We start from the raw sequence: 20,755 nt of genomic DNA, 5'->3' as shown, positions 1-20,755 counted from the left end.
CTTCTCTCCACCTCCGCCACACAGACTCGAAAAAGGGAAAATAAGGGGGGGTGAAAGAAAGGGGGCAGGATCTCTAGCAAACCTCTCTCAGCCCAGAAGGGAATTTGTCTGGGCTGACCGGCTGCTCCCTCCTCAGCAATCAAGCACTGGGAATTTGACGCTGAGCGGACCACAGGGCACCTTCACCACCCAGAGAGATGTTGTGCCAAGGCGAACCGGCTCCTCTCTCTCTTTCTCCCCTCTCTCTGACCTTTGACCCTCCCACCCCTCCTCTCCATCATCTCTCCACTGTCCATTCGTCCATCCAAGCCGAGCCGACAGCTTTGAGTGGCGTCACTGACCCCCCTGGGGGCAGAGGGACTGCCTTTTTTTGTCAATCACAGCCACGGCGGGGACTCTCTTTCCCTACGAGTCAGACTTCCCTTATCTCCACCCGGAAGGACAAAGGATGCCTTTGCCGCCTGGACCCAGATGGACGAGGAACGGCAGACCAATCTTCCTCCCGGGAGCGCCGGCGAAAACCACGGCCGCTGTTCCGCCGCCCGTCCGGAAAACAAGGGTGGGAAGGCGACCCGCTTCTTTGCCTCGTGCCGGAAAGAACCCCCAGCACCCCAAAAGGAAGTGAGATTGCTGGTGCTGCCCTCCTCTGCTGCCATGCCATGCCACGGGTGTCGCCAAAGGGTGTCGGGACCCAAGCAGGGTGGAGAACCGTTGCCAGCCCGTCCGTGCCATGTGCCGTAGGGACAGACGGGCAGACCTCTGAATCGCCCAACCCCTCCGTCTGCTAGACCCCCCTCCCCCCGCAACGTTGTACAAAAGACCCGTCCACGTGGCAGGAAAGGTGGCCCGCTCTTTGCTCGAGCGGGGCGGGCCGGGGCAGCCGAGGGGCACGGAGGGGAGGGCAACTATACGCGGGTGGTAGAGTGAGGGTGGGGCAAGGTGTTGTTGTGTCCGGTGGGGAAGGTGTTGAAAGGGTGAAGGGCCTGCATGCCCGTGATAGTGCTGGGGATCATGGTGATGGTGTTGGGGGTCATCAGGGGCACGTCGTCGGGGGCACGCCGCAGCGCCAGGGTGTAGTCGGGGGGGCAGGCGGGGCGCAGGATCTCGTGGGGCCGCAGCGGCTCCAAGTCGTGGGCGTCGTGCTCCGAGTGCTTGATCTGCAGCGACATAATCTCCTCCTCCTGGCCGCCATGCACCAGGTCGTTGGCCGCGTTGCGCTGGGGGCTGAGCCGACGCCCGCTGCGCAGTTCGTGACGCTTGTCCCGCTTGTAGTACAGGGCGGCGAAGGCCAGGATGTTGAGGAAGAGGAGCGAGGCCCCCACGGCCACCGTGACACTCAGCTCGGTGGAGTAGTCCCGCGAGTCGCCCGGGAAGGGGACGTAGCGCTGGGGGCGGACCACGTCGTCCTCGTCCGGCGGCAGAGTGGGGATGGGCCGGCGGGTGGTGCTGGGCCCCACGCGGGTGGTGGGCCAGCGGGTGACGTAAGGTGGGATGCGGGTGGTGGTGGAGGTGTAGGGCGGCTCGTGGAGGTTGTGAAGGTGGGGGACCAGCTCCAGCCAGAAGGCCACCTTGTTGGCGCGGTAGTTGTCTCGCACCCGGGGCTTCAGGCCGATGTGGAGGTACTGCTTGTCCTTCGTGTTGAACTTGGTCCACACCACCTCCTCAAAGCGGTTGGGCTTCGTGTGGATGAACTTGGTGTCCTGCGGCACCGGCTGGTTGGGGTCCCTGCGGAAAGGGGGAGAGGAGATGGAGATCATCATCGTCGTCATCATTTGTGTTAATTAAAATGCTTTTCAAAATTAATTCCTTTATAAATTTTAACAAACAAACAAGGCAACAACATTTCAACTTTCAATTGATCATTCCACCTACAACTTTCACTCCCTCCCTCCTTGGTTCCCTCAAAATTTCAATTTATGTTGCTTATCATCGTTACTCTATACCATGGTTAGGCAAACTAAGACCCGGGGGCTAGATCTGGCCCAATTGCCTTCTAAATCCGGCCCACAGACGGTCTAGGAATCAGCGTGCTTTTACATGAGTAGAATGTGTCTTTTTATTTAAAATGCATCTCTGGGTTATTTGTGGGGCATAGGAATTCGTTCATTCCCCCCCCCAAAAAAAGGTCCGGCCCCCCACAAGGTCTGAGGGACAGTGGACCGGCCCCCTGCTGAAAAAGTTTGCTGACCCCTGCTCTATGCCTTCACTTTATCTCACAATAAAAACAAAGTTCACTGTGATTTTTGCTGATGGCTGCTCTTGCGATTCGCTGCCCCCTGCAGGAGTCAGGGGACAGCTAAGCTGCCAGAGTCAAGAAGGGCTGCAGGAATTGAGAGAAGCACTGGCTGGCTTTGCGGTTTCCCCGACATTGTGATTTTTGCATAACACACATGTCCTGATTCGCAATATATTGCCAGGTTAAAAATTATGAAACCGATGTCACAATATGCGCTTCAGACAACAATTTGCCTAGCCACTCAGAGATCTGGATTATGTAAGTAAATGCTACTTTTACATCTTCACAAAACAAGGTGTGTGAGAGATGGTTATTTTTAAGTGGGAGAAAAGGAATAATACTAGAGAAAATCCAGTCCGCCTTAAAGCATCTTGGATTATTGTTTCTAGAAGTTAAATCAGCTTCCAAGTTTTAAACTCTGCTGATCTCACCAAGGAAGAAAAATAGCTAAGCAACCTATCTTCTCCTAGTGCATCAATCCATTCGCACAATCGTCTCACCCCGTCTTGGCGAAGTTGGTCCAGTAGGTCATGACGACAGCGCTGAGCATGACGTCGTTCTTGGAGAAGTTGCAGGGGAAGAGGTCGGTGGCGCCGATCATGGGCACCCCGAAGACATAGGGGATCTCGTCCCCGTGGGCTGCGTCCGCCCACTCGGGGCGGGTGTCCGTCTGGCAGTGGTGGTAGAAGGTGTAGAAGTAGACGGGCGACTGGTATTCGGCGTGAAGCTTGGCGGTGGCCACGGCCGGCGCCACCCACTGGTGGTCGGTGAAGAGGGCCAGGAGGGTCTTGCGGCGCATCTCGCCGTTGTCCCGGTCCGCCCAGTCCGTGTACATGAACTTGATGGTCTCGCGAAGGATGTCCTTGCCCTCAGGATAGCCGTAGAGGTTGTCCACGAAGTTGGAGATGGTGAAGTCGAAGTAGCTGGCCGAGATGCCATCCTCACTCTCCATGGAGTCCTCCACGAATTTGAGGCCCTCGCCCTGGTTGACCCCGATGAGGATGTCGTAGTTGAGGAACTCGCCCTGCTGCATCAGGATCTCTGGGTCGTCCGGGACCACGTCCCCATCCACCACGGGCCCAAAAGCGATGTGGTAGCGGGCCGGCTGGATGTCCTGGTCTACCAGCTCCCGGTAGGCCTTGCGCCTCAGGCACTCCACCGTGTCGCTCGTGTCCATGTGGTCGCAGCCCACTTTGGAGGCCAGCATGCGGGTGTACTTGAGGGGCTGGTAGTTGACCGACCAGCTGGAGATGGCTGTGCCGCTCTGTGCGATGGCTTTCTGGAACAGACCTGGAAGGAAAAGGACAGTCAGCGTTCAAGAGGAGAAGAGAATGGTTGGAGAAGCCATTGGGACGTATTATTATTATTATTATTATTATTATTATTATTATTATTATCATTATTATTACGGTGGAACCTCGGTTGTCGAACGTAATCCGTTCCGGAAGACTGTTCGACTTCTGAGACATTTGACAACCAAGGCGCAAAGTCAATGGAGAAATGGACAAGCATGCCTCTTTCTCTTTTTTGAGAAGCATTTTGTTGAATTAGGAAGCCTCTCATCACTGCCTTACTGGCATCCCACACTACACTTAAATCAGTTTATTGATTGATTGTCCTCCCCCTGGCATATTTTTATTTCCCCCCCTTGCTATTAAACTTACAGCAGTTGGGTGTATACCCCCTAGATTACTGCAAGGATTTATCAGCGATTCCTGAAGAGTTTTGTGCTCTTCTCTCTTGGCTACTGAGTTTGTTTTTTTCTTTTATGGAGTAGAGAGCACACTCAAATATATAAATATAATTTCCTGCTTGGATTTTGGCTGACTGAGTGGGATACGCTTTATGGATTGTGAATTTCTATATATTTTTTAAAAACTGGTGGATTCCTGCATAATCTAATTGGGATTATTTTGCTTTGTCCTTCCTTCCTGCTGACTGAAGAAGAAAAGAAGGAAGAAGAGGACAAAAAGTAAAGAGGGAAGGGGGTAGAAGGAAAACTGGAATTGTGAGATATAGACACACACGGTGGTACCTCGAAAGTCAAATGTAATCCGTTCCAAAAGGGCGTTAGACTTCTGAAACATTTTATTTCCAAGGCACGGCTTCTGATTGGCTCTTGGAATCGGAAGAGCCAATCGGAAGCCACTTGTCTGCTGCGCTGGATGTTTGGCTTCTGAAAAACATTCGAAAACTGGAACACTTACTTCCAGGTTTTCGACGTTCAGGAGCAGAAATGTTCAGCATCAGAGACAATAAAAAACCAAGGTTTGGCTGTGTGTGTGTGTGTGTGTGTGTGTGTATTACACACACACACACACACACACACACATGATATAATTTAAGATCAGGCATGTTCAAAGTCTGTTTCGGGGCCTAATCCGGCCCACCAGTCGGTTTAATCCGGCCCTGTTTACTTCTTGGGGTAAAAGCTGAAAAAAAACTATGGTTGGCCCTCTGGTCGGCCCTCACACGTTCACTTCATCAAACCTGGCCCTCTTTGAAAAAAGCTTGGACACCCCTGATTTAAGATGGATCTTCGAATCCTTTCATGGAATGGAAATGGACTAAATAACAAAACAAAAAGGAATAAAATAGCGCACATCTTGACAAAGCAGAAATTAGACATCATTCGCTTACAGGAGACACATATAAAAAGACAACATAGAAAATTACTAATAAATAAAGGTCTGGGACAAGAGTTTATCTATTCTGATAAAACTAAAAAGAGAGGAGTGATGATGTATGTCAACCCCAAACGAGATCCTAAATTCACCTTTAAAGATGAAGAAGGCAGAATGATGGCTATTGAAGTAAGACTAGGTGGAGGACCAATTACTGTAGTGGGAATTTATGCCCCCAATGAACGGAAAACTGATTTTTAAAAATCTGGAAGAAAATTTGTTTAATCTGTGTGGTACTAAAATAATAATGATGAGTGATTTTAATGCTGTTGTTTCCCTTGACTTAGATAGAACTGTACTGAAAATGGATTCAAAAGAAGGGAAACTTCCAAATGCCTTTTTTTAAATATGGTGTCCAATTTTGACTTACCGTATTTTTCTGTGTATAACACAAGGTTTTTTTTATTATTTTAAAACTATGCTTAAAATTTGGGCTTGTGTTATACATGGGTAGTGCTGAGGGGCGATGGGCGATTGGTTGCAGCTGCGAGCACGAGATTCAGTGGCGACAGGGCGGGTGGTTGGTGGTGGTGTGAAGGGCTGTTGGCGATTGGCTGCCGTTGCGTCAACTGGGTGGTTGATTGGCAGCTGCCGGCGGTGATCGGGCAGTCGATTGGTGTCTTCTGTGATGCATGCAATTGTCAGCGTTGGGTGAGCAATCCCCTCCCAAAGCTCAACAACTCTTGACAATCTCCCCCCATTTTCTTAATTTTGAGTCCCCCCAAATAGGGGGCGTCTTATACATGGGGGCGTGTTATACATGGAAAAATACGGTAATTGACCTATGGTGACGTAAGCATCCGTTAGAACGTCAATCTGCTTTTTTATCAAACGCAAACAATTCTTCAAGCAGAATAGACTATTTATGGCCTTCGAAAGAATTAACAACCAGGGTAAAAAGGGTAGAAATTCAACCTAAGACACTATCTGATCTCAAGGCCATCTTGATGACAATAACAGGTGAGAAATGATCTTCGTTTAGGTGGAGGTTAAAAGATGTGGTGTTGCAAAATGAACAAACTGTGAGTAAGGGGCAACACTCTCTACAATAATTTTTTGACCTGAATTAAGTGTAGTGTGGGATGCTAGTAAGGCAGTGATGAGAGGCTTCCTAATTCAACAAAACACTTTTCAGAAAAGAGAAAGGGGGAAAAGAAACAAGAGATATTAGATGCTCGACTGAATAAAGAGAAGGAGTTAATCGCAAAGCCAAAGGAGAAACATGTATGTCAAGCAATTAAACTCCTGCAAGCACCATTTTCGGTGTTAGTTAATAAAGAGATTGAGATGAAAATTAAATTAATGAAACAGAAAATGTTTGAATTTGCTAATAAACCTGGTAAATGATTAGCATGGCAACTCCAAAAAGAAAGACAATCAATAATATTGTTGATGAGGATAAGCATTTGACTAGCCCAAAAGAGATAAGGAAAGCATTTGAAAAAGAAAAAAAATTCTTTATTATACCGTTGTGAGAAGGAGAACTTTTAAAAAATGGATTCTTATTTAAGTGACTGTTGCATACCCCGGAGTATCTAAGGAAAACCAGCAAATTCTAAATACACCCATATCTTTATCGGAACTGCAAATGGTAATAAATCGAATGAAGATGGGAAAAGCATCAGGGCCAGGCGGACTTATTGCAATTTATTATAAAAAGTTTCAGGATCCACTTATAAAACCACTTAAGGACAGCATGAGCAGAATTTTCATGATGGGAGTAGTCCCAGCCTCATGGAAAGATGCATTCATTACTTTGATCCCCAAATAAGACAGCGACTTAACAAAGACCAAAAATTACAGACCTATTTCATGATTGACTGCAAAATATTTGCTACAATCTTGGCTAATAGATTGAAAAGGACATTAACTGAGGCAGTCCACAGAGAACAGGCCGGGTTTTATACCAGGCCGACAAAAGAAAGACAATATAAGAAATGTAATTAATTTAGTAAAAGGCTAAAGATTTATATGATTTGAGGAGAAGCCAGAGTATTATTGTATTATGAGGCAGCTTGTTTGTGTTGGTTAAAAGAATGGATTGTATCGGACAATGCAGACATTTTAGATTTAGAAGGTCACGATTTAAAATTCAGCTGTCATGCATGTCTTTGGCACGGGAAGGCTAAAATCTATGAGAGTTTTTTGAACCACAATCTTAGGAAGTATCTATATAGAGTCTGGGAGAAATAGAAAAAAAACTGCTGGAAAGAAAAACACATTTACGGTTCTCTCCCACTGAAGCAATTGCAATTAAGAGAGTTAATATGGACAGGCGATGGGTGACTTACAGGGAACTGGGGGACAGGGGACCCAAACTGAAATCAGTGGAAAACTTAAGGAGTCAAGTTATGGATTGGTTGCAATATCACCAGATATATGAAATGTTTAAATTAGATAGGAAGAATGGATTACTGGACCAAAGCTCACAATTTGAAAAGGAATTCTTACAAAATAAGGATAAACTTCTGCCTAAAATGTATTATTTTTTATTAGAATGGGAAACAAAAGACAAGCTAGTTAAAGTTTCAATGAGACACTGGGCAATAGATATAGGACACAATGTAGATGTTAACCTCTGGGAGAAGCTTTGGAAAAGCAAAGGTCGGTATAGTAAAAGCTATGGATTCCCCAGTAGTGATGTATGGAAGTGAGAGCTGAACCATCAAGAAGGCCAATCGCCGAAGAATGGATGCTTTTGAATTCTGGTGCTGGAGGAGACTCTTGAGAGTCCCATGGACTGCAAGAGGATCAGACCTCTCCATTCGGAAGGAAATCAGCCCTGAGTGCTCACTGGAAGGACAGATCCTGAAGCTGAGGCTCCAAGACATTGGCCAGCTCTTGAGAAGAGAAGACTCCCTGGAAAAGACCCTGATGTTGGGAAAGATGGAGGGCGCAAGGAGAAGGGGACGACGGAGGACGAGATGGTGGGACAGTGTTCTCGAAGCGACCAGCATGAGTTTGACCAAACTGCAGGAGGCAGTGGAAGACAGGAGGGCCTGGCGTGCTCTGGTCCAGGGGGTCACGAAGAGGCGGACACGACTCAACGACTAAACAACAACATTTATTGAAAGAGAATGATTTGAAAATGATTCATGGATGGTACCTAACTCCGAGAAGGTTGGCTAAGATTTATAAAACAGAATCAGATAAGTGCTGGAGATGCAAAGATGTGGATGGAACATTCTTTCATATATGGTGGAACTGTAAAAGGGTAAAAGCATATTGGGAAATAATTTATAATGAATTGAAAAAAATGTTTAAAAGAGTCCCAAAAAAAGAGTCCTTTTTGTTGGGAATAACCCAGACAGAAATTCCTAGGTGTCAGAAAAGCTTATTTATGTATGCAACATCTGCAGCCTGTGTTTCGTTAGCCCCAAAATGGACAGGGAGCAAAATGCAGAACTTGCAGATTTGACACATAGAATAAGAGAGCAATAGCGCTGAGAGGTGTTTTCTTAATTTGGAGTCTCCCAAAATAGGGGGCGTCTTATACACGGAAAAATACTGTAATTTTTGACGGCTGTAAAAGTGGGAAATTGATTTGAATGATTATAGTAAAATATGCAGGAATGTATGATACGTAAAATGAACCAAGGAAGGAGAAGAAGGGAAGGCATTTGATATTTTAAAGTTTGTAAAATGTTTATTTTGAAATGTAAAATAAAATAATAAAATAATAATAATAATAATAATAATAATAATAATAGCCAGTCCCCAAAGGCCTATGGGAATGAAACAGTCTTTGCCTGCTGGCAGAAGGACAACCAGGAGGGAGCCTGTCTGGCTTCTCGAAGGAGGGAGTCCCAAAGTCTGGGAGGAGCCACCACCGATAAGGCCCTGCCTCATGCCCAGCTCAGCCAAAGCTGGCTGAACGGAGACTGGGGCCTAAGCCCCCCCCAAAAAAGGGGGTGTTCTGTGGGGCGGGACCAGATCACGGGTACTTAGGCCGGATCCTAGGCCTGTTCAGTTTGGCCACACGGGTAAATAACTATTTCAAAGGTTTATTTGAAGGCAGCCCTGTTTAGGGAATTTTTTAATGACCGATGTTTTAATGTATTTTTAATATTGTGTTGGAAGCCGCCCAGAGTGGCTGGGGAGGCGCAGGTCAGTTCTGTGTCCAGGGCAGCTGTCTACCAGCTCCCTCTGATACGCAGGATGAGACCCTACCTGCCCGCAGACTGTCTCGCCAGAGTGGCGCATGCTCTGGTTATCTCCCTCATGGACTACTGCAATGCACTCTACATGGGGCTACCTTTGAAGGTGACCTCGAAACTACAACTAATCCAGAATGCGGCAGCCAGACTGGGCACTGGGAGCGGCTGCCGAGACCACATAACACCAGTCCTGAAAGACCTACATTGGCTCCCAGTACGATTCTGAGCACAATTCAAAGTGTTGGTGCTGACCTTGAAAGCCCTAAATGGCCTCAAAGGCCCAGTAGACCTGAAGGAGCGTCTCCACCCCCATCGTTCTGTCCGGACACTGAGGTCCAGCTCTGAGGACCTTCTGGCGGTCCCCTTACTGCGAGAAGGCAAGTTACAGGGAACCAGGCAGAGGGCCTTCTCGGTGGTGGGGCCTGCCCTGTGGAACGCCCTCCCTTCAGATGTGAAGGAAATAAACAACCACCTGTCTTTTAGAAGACATCTGAAGGCAGCCCTGTTTGGGGAAGCTTTTAACGTTTGATGCATTACTGTATTTTAATATTGTGTTGGAAGCCGCCCAGAGTGGCTGGGGAAACCCAGCCAGATGGGCGGGGTATAAATAATAAATTATTATTATTATTATTATTATTATTATTATTATTATTATTATTTCCACTCTGTGCTGCCTTAGCTCGCTCTGCTTTGCTTTATGCCAGTTTCTTGTGTGCGGGATCGTTTTTCCAACCTCCCGAAACCCTGCGAACCCGCCGCCACAACACCGAACGAGCTGAGCGCTACCTTCCGAGTGGTGAGATAAGATGAGGAGGTTGACGCACGAGGCCCCAGCTCCCGAACCGAAGATGGTGATCCGTTCCGGGTCGCCACCGAAATGCCCGATGTTCTCGTTCAGCCACCTCAGGGCTTGGATCTGGTCGAGGATCCCATAGTTTCCCTTGGCGGACTGGTCGCCGGTGCTCATGAAACCTGCCAAGGGGAAGGGAAGAAAGGAAAAAGCCGTGTCAGGAGGAGGAAGAAGAGGACGAGGGTCTAGGGGGAAAGGCGCGATTTAGTGCAGGCCGATCCACCTACCGTATTTTTCGCTCTAGAGGACGCACTTTTCCCCTCCAAAAATTAACGTGTGTGCGTCTTATGGAGCGAATGCAGGTTCCTTGGCTTCAGCGATAGCAACGCGAAGCCTCCGAAGCGCAGAGGGAGCGCTCCCTCCGCGCTCCGGAGGCTTTGCGTTGCTTTCGCTGAAGCCTGGAGAGTGAGAGGGGTCGGTGCGCACCGAGCCCTCTCGCTCTCCTGGCTTCAGCAGAGAGGGAGAGCTGCGCAGCGCCCCTTCAGCCAAGCGGGAGGAGAAATGGAAGGGGCTCCGTTGCTCCTGCCGCTTCGCTGAAGGGGCGCTGAGCAGAGAGGGGGCGAATTTTTTTTCTTGTTCTCCCCCTCTAAAACAAGGTGCGTCCTATGGTCCGGTGTGTCCTGTAGAGCGGAAAATACGGTAAATTTAGGCTGCGTACGTCTTAAAACACAGCCGGGTCGTTGCTTTTTCTCAATCCGGATCAAGGCTGGTTTGGGAGAAACAAGGTGTGTGCACAGTAAAAGGTAAAGGTACCCCTGCCCGTACGGTCCAGTCGTGTCCGACTCTAGGGTTGTGCACCCATCTCACTTAAGAGGCCGGGGGCCAGCGCTGTCCGGAGACACTTCCGGGTCACGTGGCCAGCGTGACGAAGCTGCTCTGGCGAGCCGGCACCAGCGCAGCACACGGAAACGCCGTTTACCTTCCCGCTATAAAGCGGTACCTATTTATCTACTTGCACTTAAGCGTGCTTTTGAACTGCTAGGTGGGCAGGCGCTGGGACCGAACAACGGGAGCTCACCCCGCCGCGGGGATTCAAACCGCCGACCATGCGATCGGCAAGCCCTAGGCACTGAGGTTTTACCCACAGCGCCACCCATGTCCCTGTGTGCACAGACACACACACATATTTCTTTTGATAACAATAATCATCTTATAATATTTGTATTATTTATATTCCGCCCGTCCGGCTGGGTTGCCCCGGCCACTCTGGTAACTCTGATTTCCGGGGGAAACCACACACACACACACACACACACACACACACACACACACACCTTTTGATGCCTCAGATCCCTACTTAAAAAAAAAGAAACAGATTCAAATTCCCTCAACTTTCTAAGCATCTGAGTAAGCTTGTCTTTAATAATAATAATAATAATAATAATTGTTAAGTTGTGGGTGAACATATCAGATGACACAGCGATTCTTCAGACAGCTCTTGTTTATTCACAGGCCAGAACAGAACTGAACTGAAGGGTTCAGCCAGCCTGCTTACATAGAGCTCCAGTACAAAGCAACAGTAACAACTTTCTGTTACTATCCAATCATTGAACGTCACTTTCAATTCCTTATTTGCATATGCGGACCTGAGTGAAAACTATCTACATTATCCCCCTGCTGGCCCAGGGTGAGAACTTCAGTACATAATAATAATAATAATAATATTAATATTAATAATAATAATAATAATAATAATAATAATAATAATTTATTACTTTTACCCCACCCATCTGGCTGCATTGCCCATCCACTCTGGGCAACTTCCAACAGAACATAACATGTTTTTATTTTATTTTTTCAAATTTTTTTTAATGGTTTTCACAAAATTATAAACAGACACTAAACGATCGGGTTCTTAAAAATGCGGAAAGCAGGAATCACAAGATCCCATAGCAGCGCCAATTCTTTTTTATATACCGTATTTTTTGCACCATAACACTCACTTTTTTCCTCCTAGAAAGTAAGGGGAAATGTCTGTGCGTGTTATGGAGCGAATGCCTGCGGGTGGCGGGGGGGATCTGCTGCAGTCGTGAGCAGAGGATCCATGGTTCCCCTTCCTTCCCTCCTCCATGGTTACAAAGCATGGATCCACATGGATCCTCAGGATTTTTGCATTGGCTACTCCAAACTCACTGTCAGATCACATGTCTGTGGCCACAGCATGAACCACAAAAATCATATATCCACTATTTTGTTTAGAATATTTTTTTTCTTGTTTTCCTCCTCTAAAAACTACGTGCGTGTTATGGTCGGGTGCGTGTTATAGAGCGAAAAATACGGTATATATAGTCCTTTCTTTCTTTCTTTCTTTCTTTCTTTCTTTCTTTCTTAAAGATTTTCTTGTTTTACAGAAGTATGTGTAATGTCTCTCGTATTTTTTCCGTGTGACATTTTTACAAATCAGTTTCATTTGTTGAGACATTGGGGGGGGGGAGATGAGGGTGGGTTGGGTGTGATGTTTCTATTTTGCTTAATTTATGTAGGGTTTGGTGTCAGTATTGCTCGTGCAGGTTCTCTGCTGTTCATTTGTGTTTCTTTGGTGGTGAGAGAGGTTGGGCTTGGCCTAGGGTGTGGTTGTTTGTGGTTGGCTGTGGTGGTCTTTGTTTTCATGTGTGAGTGAGGTGGGTGGGTGTTTTGGATCAGGTTAGCCATATTGATTCGTATGCTGTTGGTGGGTTTTTGTCATTGTCTTCTTGGGCTGTGTGTGTGATAAAGGGGAGCCGTACCGGGGTGAAGGCGTCTTCTTCTATTTGTCCCCGTGTCAGTTTCAGTTTATTGCTTAATTTTTCTAGTAGGGCTGTTTCCCATACTATTTGGTACCATTGCTGTTTTTTTTTAGTCATTTAGTCGTGTCCGACTCTTCGTGACCCCCTGGACCAGAGCACGCCAGGCACTCCTGTCTTCCACTGCCTCCCCCAGTTTGGTCAAACTCATGTTTGTAGCTTCGAGAACACTGTCCCACCATCTCATCCTCCGTCATCCCCTTCTCCTTGTGCCCTCCATCTTTCCCAACATCAGGGTCTTTTCCAGGGTGTCTTCTCTTCTCCTGAGGTGGCCAAAGTCTTGGAGCCTCAGCTTCAGGATCTGTCCTTCCAGTGAGCACTCAGGGCTGATTTCCTTCAGAATGGATACGTTTGATCTTCTTGCAGTCCATGGGACTCTCAAGAGTCTCCTCCAGCACCAGAATTCAAAAGCATCAATTCTTCGGCGAATTGGTCCAGGCTTACTCCTGACTAGTCTCTCCAGTGTCTGGTTATGGTGTTTCTGGCTGCTGAGAGCAGGTGGGTTATGAGTTCTTTGTGGTGTAAATGGGCATTGTTGTCTTGGAAGATGTTTAGTAGGGCCAATTCTGGGGTGATGTCTAATACTTGCTTAGTTATTTTACATATTTCTCGTATGGCTGTTGTCCAGAATAGTTGGATTTTGGGGCACTCCCACCACATATGGAGGTATGTGCCTGTGGAGGTGCACCCTCTCCAGCATTTTGGTGAGGTTCCTGGGCGTATTAGTAGCAGTGCCAATTCTGCCAATCAAAGCAGCTGCGTTTGGCAAAGCGACTTTGCAGGTAAACTGGTCCCCCTCTGGATGTGGTACGGATTCCTTCAGGAGGTAATGGAGTCCCCTTCCTTGGAGGTTTTTAAGCAGAGGTTGGGTGGCCATCTGTCATGGATGCTTTAGCTGAGATTCCTGCATCGCAGCTGTGCTGGTCCCGGGGGGAGGTTACCGTGAGGCGTGGTCAAAGTCCGGTCCTGGGCCGAGGGTCTGGAGACAGTCCACCAAGGGCGAAGCGGGGTCCGAAGCAAGAAGCCGGACGTGGTTGGGAACTCCGGGAAAACAGGTCTGGGTGCTGGCAGAAACAGGTTTCCAACGTCGTTGCTCCCGCAACCTGGGACTGGGCGGACTGGCCTTTATCTCCTCTGAGGCCTAGGGTGGTCCCGGCCCACCGGTGACCCGCCTCTCCTGGCCTGGAGGCGAGCAGTCCTCCTGAGAGAACCCAGTTCCCTCCGCCTCTCTGCCCTGAGCCTCTGCAGCTCAGGAGAGGCTGGAGGGTTACTGGACCCAGGGGCAGCTTCACCTTCCCCTGACATGGCTGGGAGAGGCACACCTGCAGGCAGTGGGTCCTCAATCGCCTCCGGAGCCAGAGTGGATGCATCTGGTGTCTGCTCCTGAGGATCCAGCACAGGTGCGGGCCCTTCAGACTCAAGCCCCTGCCCCAGCTCAGCCGGCCCTGGAGGCGGGGACTCCTGTGCAGGCTGGGACTCCTCAGGTTCAGCTTCTGAATCAGACTCCCAGGCCATCACAGCAGCGGGTTGGACTAGATGACCCTGTTGAATGGTTTCTTTAAATGTAAAGGTTCCTCATTGTTCCACCCGATGTGTATGTCTTTAAGGGGCCAGAGCAAGATAACGAGACCCAGCTTTGCAGCTGTGAAGCATAGCAGGTGCTGCTGAGTTGTATTTGATTAAGGTGTGTCAGCATTTGGGTGTAGTATATAAGGAGCAGCACCTAGCTCTCCCATTACCCTGGGGGATGGGTTGGTGGTTGGGTCTGGTTTGTTGTTAATGTATTTAGTGTAAAAGGAGTTTTTGTTTTTCTTATTAAAACCTTGTTTAAGTTATTTTTGAGTCCTTTTTTTTTAATGCATGGTCTCCCCAGCAAGCTCTCTGCGCTACTAAACTGCAAACAGCCAACAGACCCCTGGGTCTCTTCCAATTCTATGATTTTATGATTCCATGCTTCAAGTCCAACTGGCTTCCCCCCCGCCAAAAAAACCCCCCAACATCTGGCAGGCACCAGGTTGCAGCAGAGGAGAGGCTGCTCCTAGAATCATAGAATCATAGAGTTGGAAGAGACCAACCCCCTGCCAAGCAGGAAACACCATCAGAGCACTCCTGACATATGGTTGTCAAGCCTCTGCTTAAAGACCTCCAAAGAAGGAGACTCCACCACACTCCTTGGCAGCAAATTCCACTGTCAAACAGCTCTTACTGTCAGGAAGTTCTTCCTAATGTTCCTCCTAATGTTTCTTCCTAATAATAATAATAATAATTAATAATAAATTTTATCTATACCCCGCCCTCCCCGGCCAGAGCCGGCTAACAGCAATAAAATAAAATCACAGTAAAAACAGAATAGGGGGAAAAGAGAGGGAGGAAAACAAACCAATTTAAAATACAGGTTAAAATGCAGTCTCATTTTAAAATAGCTGATAAATCAAAACCATAAGGGGAGGGAAACGTAAGGGTCAGACTGAGTCCAAACCAAAGGCCAGGCGGAACAGCTCCGTCTTGCAGGCCCTGCGGAAAGATGTCAAGTCCCACAGGGCCCTGGTCATTTGTGACAGAGCGTTCCACCACATCGGGGCCAGTACTGAAAAGGCCCTGGCCCTAGTTGAGACCAATCTAACCACCTTGCGACTTGGGACCTCCAAGGTGTTGCAATTTGTGGACCTTAAGGTCCTCCGTGGGGCATACCAGGAGAGGAGGTCCCATAGGTACGAGGGTCCTAGGTCTTAACTTCCTCCCGTTCCCGATTCAACACACAACACATAGGGAAGCTCAGCAAAGTGATCGATCGGAAAAGGTCTTTCTTTCTTTCTGCCTCTGCTCAACGCTCCCATCTGCACGGCCACATCTCCTTTAAAATTAATCATCGCTCCATCCCGGGGGCGCCCGCTTTTTTTCCTTTTTTTGCTGGAGATAACGAGGCCTCGCCGTTAATTATTAAAAGCTTTTTAATGAAATATTAATTTCGACTGCGCCTGGGTAAATTTCACACCCGCAGGGGGAGCGGAGGTGAGAGGACGGGGCCGAGACGGGGCTCGAACCGCCGATCGGGCTGAGCCTCGGAAGAGGGGTCCACGCTCCAGGTCGGAACCTCACCCACCCCCCAGCACCCAGAGGCCGGCGGGAGACCCCCTTCTCACGTTACACAATGCCTGCGCGTGCATCTTCCCCTTTGCAGAAGGGATATCGTAGCTGAGTCGATAGGGCACCTGGTCCCGGGTTCAAATCCCTCATGGCTTCTCCAGGCAGGTCTGAGCTAGATGGAGCCAGAGTCTGTATCCGCTTCCTATCGTCGGCAACCGTCTGTCTCGAGAGACAATGGAGTGCGCTTCCGGGGTGAAGCCAAACCACTGCGTCAGCAGCCCCAAAGTGACCTCCTTGGGGTCCAAGACTGGGCAGTGTGTGTGGAGTTCCTGGGCTTCCCAGACGACAAGACCCACCTCTCAGCCTCGCAGGTGTGGCCCAAAGGAAAAGAGAGTAAGATGCTTGGCACCAGTTCAACCACCTTAGGGACTCCATTCCAGATTTGTAGGTCTGTATAGTTAAAGCTCTGGTTTTCCCAGTAGTGATGTATGGAAGTGAGAGCTGGACCATAAAGAAGGCTGATGGCCAAAGAATGGATGCTTTTGAATTCTGGTGCTGGAGGAGACTCTTGAGAGTCCCATGGACTGCAAAAAGATCAAACCTCTCCATTCTGAAGGAAATCAGCCCTGAGTGCTCACTGGAAGGACAGATCCTGAAGCTGAGGCTCCAAGACTTTGGCCACCTTGTGAGAAGAGAAGACTCCCTGGAAAAGACCCTGATGTTGGGAAAGATGGAGGGCACAAGGAGAAGGGGACGACAGAGGACGAGATGGTGGGACAGTGTTCTCGAAGAGACCAGCATGAGTTTGACCAAACTGCGGGAGGCAGTGGAAGACAGGAGGGCCTGGCGTGCTCTGGTCCAGGGGGTCACGGAGAGGCGGACATGACTAAACGACTCAACAACAACAACAAATAGCATTTCCTCCTGACCCTTTTCTTCTCCCGAAGATGTCCCACAGGGCAGCAGAGTTTGAGGATGAGAGTTTTACTTCTCTGAGATGGGCGAGCCCTGTCTGCCCCTCTCTTCCCTCTACAGCAGCCTTTCTCAACCTGCGGATCCCCAGATGTTGTTGGACTACAACTCCCATCATCCCTGAGCTGTGGCCTTGCTAGCTAGGGGTGATGGGAGTTGTAGTTCAACAACATCTGGGGACCCACGGGTTGAGAAAGGCTGCTCTACAGCAAATGCAGGAACTGTCTTCTTCATCATCATCATTTTATTATCTACAGTGGTACCTCGGGTTAAGAACTTAATTCGTTCCGGAGGTCCGTTCTTAACCTGAAACTGTTCTTAACCTGAAGCACCACTTTAGCTAATGGGGCCTCCCGCTGCTGCCGCTCCGCCGGAGCACAGTTTATATTCTCATCCTGAAGCAAAGTTCTTAACCTGAAGCACTATTTCTGGGTTAGCGGAGTCTGTAACCTGAAGCGTATGTAACCTGAAGTGTATGTAACCCGAGGTACCACTGTATACCCTGCCCATCTGGCTGGGTTTCCCCAGCCACCCTCGGCGGCTTCCAACAAAATATTAAAAACACAATAAAAGATCAAACATTAAAAACGTCCCTAAACAGGGCTGCCTTCAGATGTCTTCCAAAAGTCAGATTGTTGTTTATTTCCTGGGAGGGCGTTCCACAGGGTGGGTGCCACTACCGAAAAGGCCCTCTGCCTGGTTCCCTGTAACTTCATTTCTCGCAGGGAGTGAACTGCCAGAAGGCCCTCGGAGCGGGACCTCAGTGTCCGGGCAGAACGATGGGGGTGGAGACGCTCCTTCAGGTCTGCTGGGCCTTTGAGGCCGTTTAGGGCTTTCAAGGTCAGCACCGACACTTTGAATTGTGCTCGGAAACGTCCTGGGAGCCAATGTGGGTCTTTCAGGACCACTGGACCCACTCCTAGTCTCGTCCGCTACATCTGCCAGAGTCTGTCTTCACATACAGGGAAAGACCCTAACTCACTGAGGGTTTGAGACCCGTCTGTTGCCCTCGCCTAGTTCAGCCGGCAGTCGAAGCTGTTCCCAGGGTGTGGCCCCTGTTGCACGCTGGCAGCTTCTAGGAGCCACAAGTGAGAGCTGAGTGCAGGCGTGGGGCCAAAAGGTGGACAAACTACCCCAGAAGGAGCACAATATGTTCCCTCGTCCAGCTTGCTAAGTTCTTATTTATAGCAGCCATTCCTTCAGATCAAAGAGGATTAGAATCTTGCGTTATTTTAAGGGAATTTGGGCATAGCTCAGGGAGTAGCGCTGCCTTGCATCCAGAAAGTCCCAGGTCCAGGTCCTCAGAATATCACCTGCCCCAAACCCTGGAGGGTCGCTGCTGCCAGCCAGTGTGAACAATATTGAGGTCGACGGACCCCAAAGGTCTGATTCGGCAGCTTCCTATCTCCCTAACGGCTCTCCTGTGCACATAACGCTCATCCTAACGTACAAGTAGAATCACGGAATTGCCAAGTTGGAAGGGACCCCGAAGGTCATCCATTCCAACCTCCTGCAATGCAGGAATCTTTAGCCCAACATGGGATTCGAACCCACAACCCTGGGATCAAGATTCTACCAACTGAGCTGTCACAGCTATTTTAAGTCCAGGGCAAAGGTGCATCATTGCTTGGCTATCCATGAGGGTCAATTCGGAGTAGAAAGAAATATGTTTTAACAAAACACCTTGCTTTACTTTTTGGCATATGGGCAGGGAACAGATTGGCAGCACACGGAACTGTGTACAGAACTGTTCCGAGATCAGAACAGGAGGCCAGATTTTTCTCTTGCCACGCACGACTTCCAGAACGCAACACCGGTTTTCATTTCTCCGATTTTTCAAAATACGTCCGTCGCAGAAACCAAGACGCCCAAAGGCTTTCCCACACATCTTCCCACCGCCTCTGCGTCCGGCCTGCTGTGCCTGGTGTATTTATTTCATTTGATTTCAGTTAAAGATTACACACTGCTGGCTTGTTAAAAGCAACAAGCTCAAACCAGTTTACAAAAGAAGAAGAGAGAAAACGACAAAATTACCAGCACAGAAATTGCCCACAACAACAACAACACTTTAAAACTTTAGAAAAGTTATAACGTGACGATCGACTGAAATCTGCATCGAGTTGTTGGCCGCAATTTGTTTTTAACTATCCGGCCGTTTCTTAGAAAGCGCTGCATTTTTAGGCGTCCGTTCCTCCCCGCCCCGCCAAACCAGTCTCGATCCGAATTGAGGCAAAATGAACGCTTCGAGCCGGTGGCACGCACGCAACGCGAGAATGGCGGAGGAAAACGAAACCTGCGATTGTGGAGAGCAACTATGTTAGGGGAAACGAGAGAGGAAGAGAAAGAGAAAGAGAAAGAGAAAGGGAGAGAGAGAGAGAGAGAGAGAGAGAGAGAGAGAGAGAGAGAGAGAGAGAAGTCAAGATTTTGGGCTCCGTTCCCCCAGCCCACCCCAGCGAAGCCCCCCTACCCAGCACGCCGAGCCGGTAATTCATGGTGACGACTATGACGTTCCCGTAAGCGGCCAGGACGCTGCCGTCGAACATGTTCCCGGTCCCCTCCATATAGGATCCGCCGTGGATAAACAGCATGACCGGTTTCTTGCCGCTGTCCCGGATATCTGCGGGGCGAGAAGGGAGAGATGGGTGCCGTGAGGCTGGGACCGTTCCCTCCGCGACGGCCTCTCGCCGTTCCTCTTTGGGAGGAAGGATGGAGAGGTTCTCCCCTAGCACGCGGCAGACACGCCAGCTCCTCTCTGCGCGCTGCTGTTCCACGAATGGCAGGGGGTTGGGATGGATGACCTTTGGGGTACCCACTTCCGACTCTGCCGTTCTGAGAGTCCATGAATACAGAGCAGGAATGAGGAGAGCTGGGAGGTGAGAGGGATGGGAAAAGGGGGGACCGGGCAGCGTGAGTTCTCGAAACCAGGCACTCACGGGACCCCTGAAATTGTTGGGCCTTTGGGAGTCAAGTTGCCTGACGGGTTAAGGGTGCTGAGCACCCTGAGGAGACCCCTATTCCCCTCACACAGCTACAGTCCTCCATCCCTTGAAAATAGGAGTGGATTTGTTAAGCCACTTTGGGAACTGTAGCTCAGAGAGGGGGGTCACCTCACGAAGCCCACCGCCCTTAACCGAACCGCAACTCCCAGGATTGCTTGAGGGAAGCCAATTTTGACACTCCATGTCCCTTCCCAGGGAACTCTGGGAATTGCAGGCCTGCAAGGGGAAGAACTACAACTCCCAGAATTCTCTGGGAAGCCATCACTCTTGACGGTGCTTTAAAGACAGGGTGCGAATGCGGCTTTGGCTGGGAACCCCAGCGGATCAGTAGGGTTACAAGGCGCTATTGCAATGAGATCCAGAATCCTGGCCGGACCCCAGGCCCAAATCCCACAAGCCGATGACCAGGGAACTGGTGGGGCAGGTGTGTTTGGGGTCCGCAGGTGAGCTGGGTCCCAGGCCAGAGATGAATGAAAGGACGATGGTTGAAGCTTAGCCAATGGAGGGGTGCTGATTTTTGGATTTTTGTGGTGTTTTATGTCCCCCGCAACACCTCAGCCCAACTTTGGCCACTGGGATAAGGTGAAAGGGCTTGGGGGGCTGTGACCTGCTGTGCCCCCGAACCATGCCTCCCTGGAGGGGGGGGGAGACGCGGAAAAAGGGCAGCCCCTCTCCTCAAGCCCCGGCCTCCGTTTCTAGGTCACATCCATTTCCATGGCAACCTGGAGCCTAATTAATTCGCTGCAAGGGGAGAGCGTTAATTAGACGCACCAAGGTCTTAATTAGCGGTTTCCACTTGGCCCCTCCCCCCACCACCCGCCTTTCCTGAGGGGAACAGATGAGGAAGAGGGTGGGGCCAAAGGAAAGCGGATCGTGATACATAGAATCCCCCCCAAAAAAACCATCAACCACCCCACACACATGTGTTTGACTTTGGGCAACCTGGTCCCCCTCGCATTGGGCTGGGTGTTCATCAGTATGCGGATG

General features: G+C 49.3%; 1 protein-coding gene across 3 annotated transcripts in view; it reads right to left on the bottom strand.

The window, feature by feature from the left end:
• Positions 1 to 286: 286 nt before the first annotated feature.
• The window catches only part of NLGN2 (neuroligin 2), a 68,874-nt gene continuing 48,405 nt past the window's right edge, over positions 287 to 20,755 (bottom strand). For all 3 annotated transcript variants that reach the window (XM_053362191.1, XM_053362189.1, XM_053362190.1), the window contains 4 exons: positions 19,237 to 19,386; positions 9,864 to 10,049; positions 2,737 to 3,526; positions 287 to 1,725 (listed from right to left, as the gene is read on the bottom strand). In XM_053362191.1, the coding sequence (XP_053218166.1) occupies positions 906 to 1,725; positions 2,737 to 3,526; positions 9,864 to 10,049; positions 19,237 to 19,357 (1,917 nt within the window). In that variant the 5' untranslated portion in view covers positions 19,358 to 19,386 and the 3' untranslated portion in view covers positions 287 to 905. The remainder of the gene's footprint in view (positions 1,726 to 2,736; positions 3,527 to 9,863; positions 10,050 to 19,236; positions 19,387 to 20,755) is intronic.

Source organism: Podarcis raffonei, chromosome 13, assembly GCF_027172205.1.
Source record: "Podarcis raffonei isolate rPodRaf1 chromosome 13, rPodRaf1.pri, whole genome shotgun sequence".
NCBI classification, from domain to species: Eukaryota; Metazoa; Chordata; class Lepidosauria; order Squamata; family Lacertidae; genus Podarcis; species Podarcis raffonei.
This window is presented reverse-complemented; position numbering and strand designations above follow the sequence as displayed.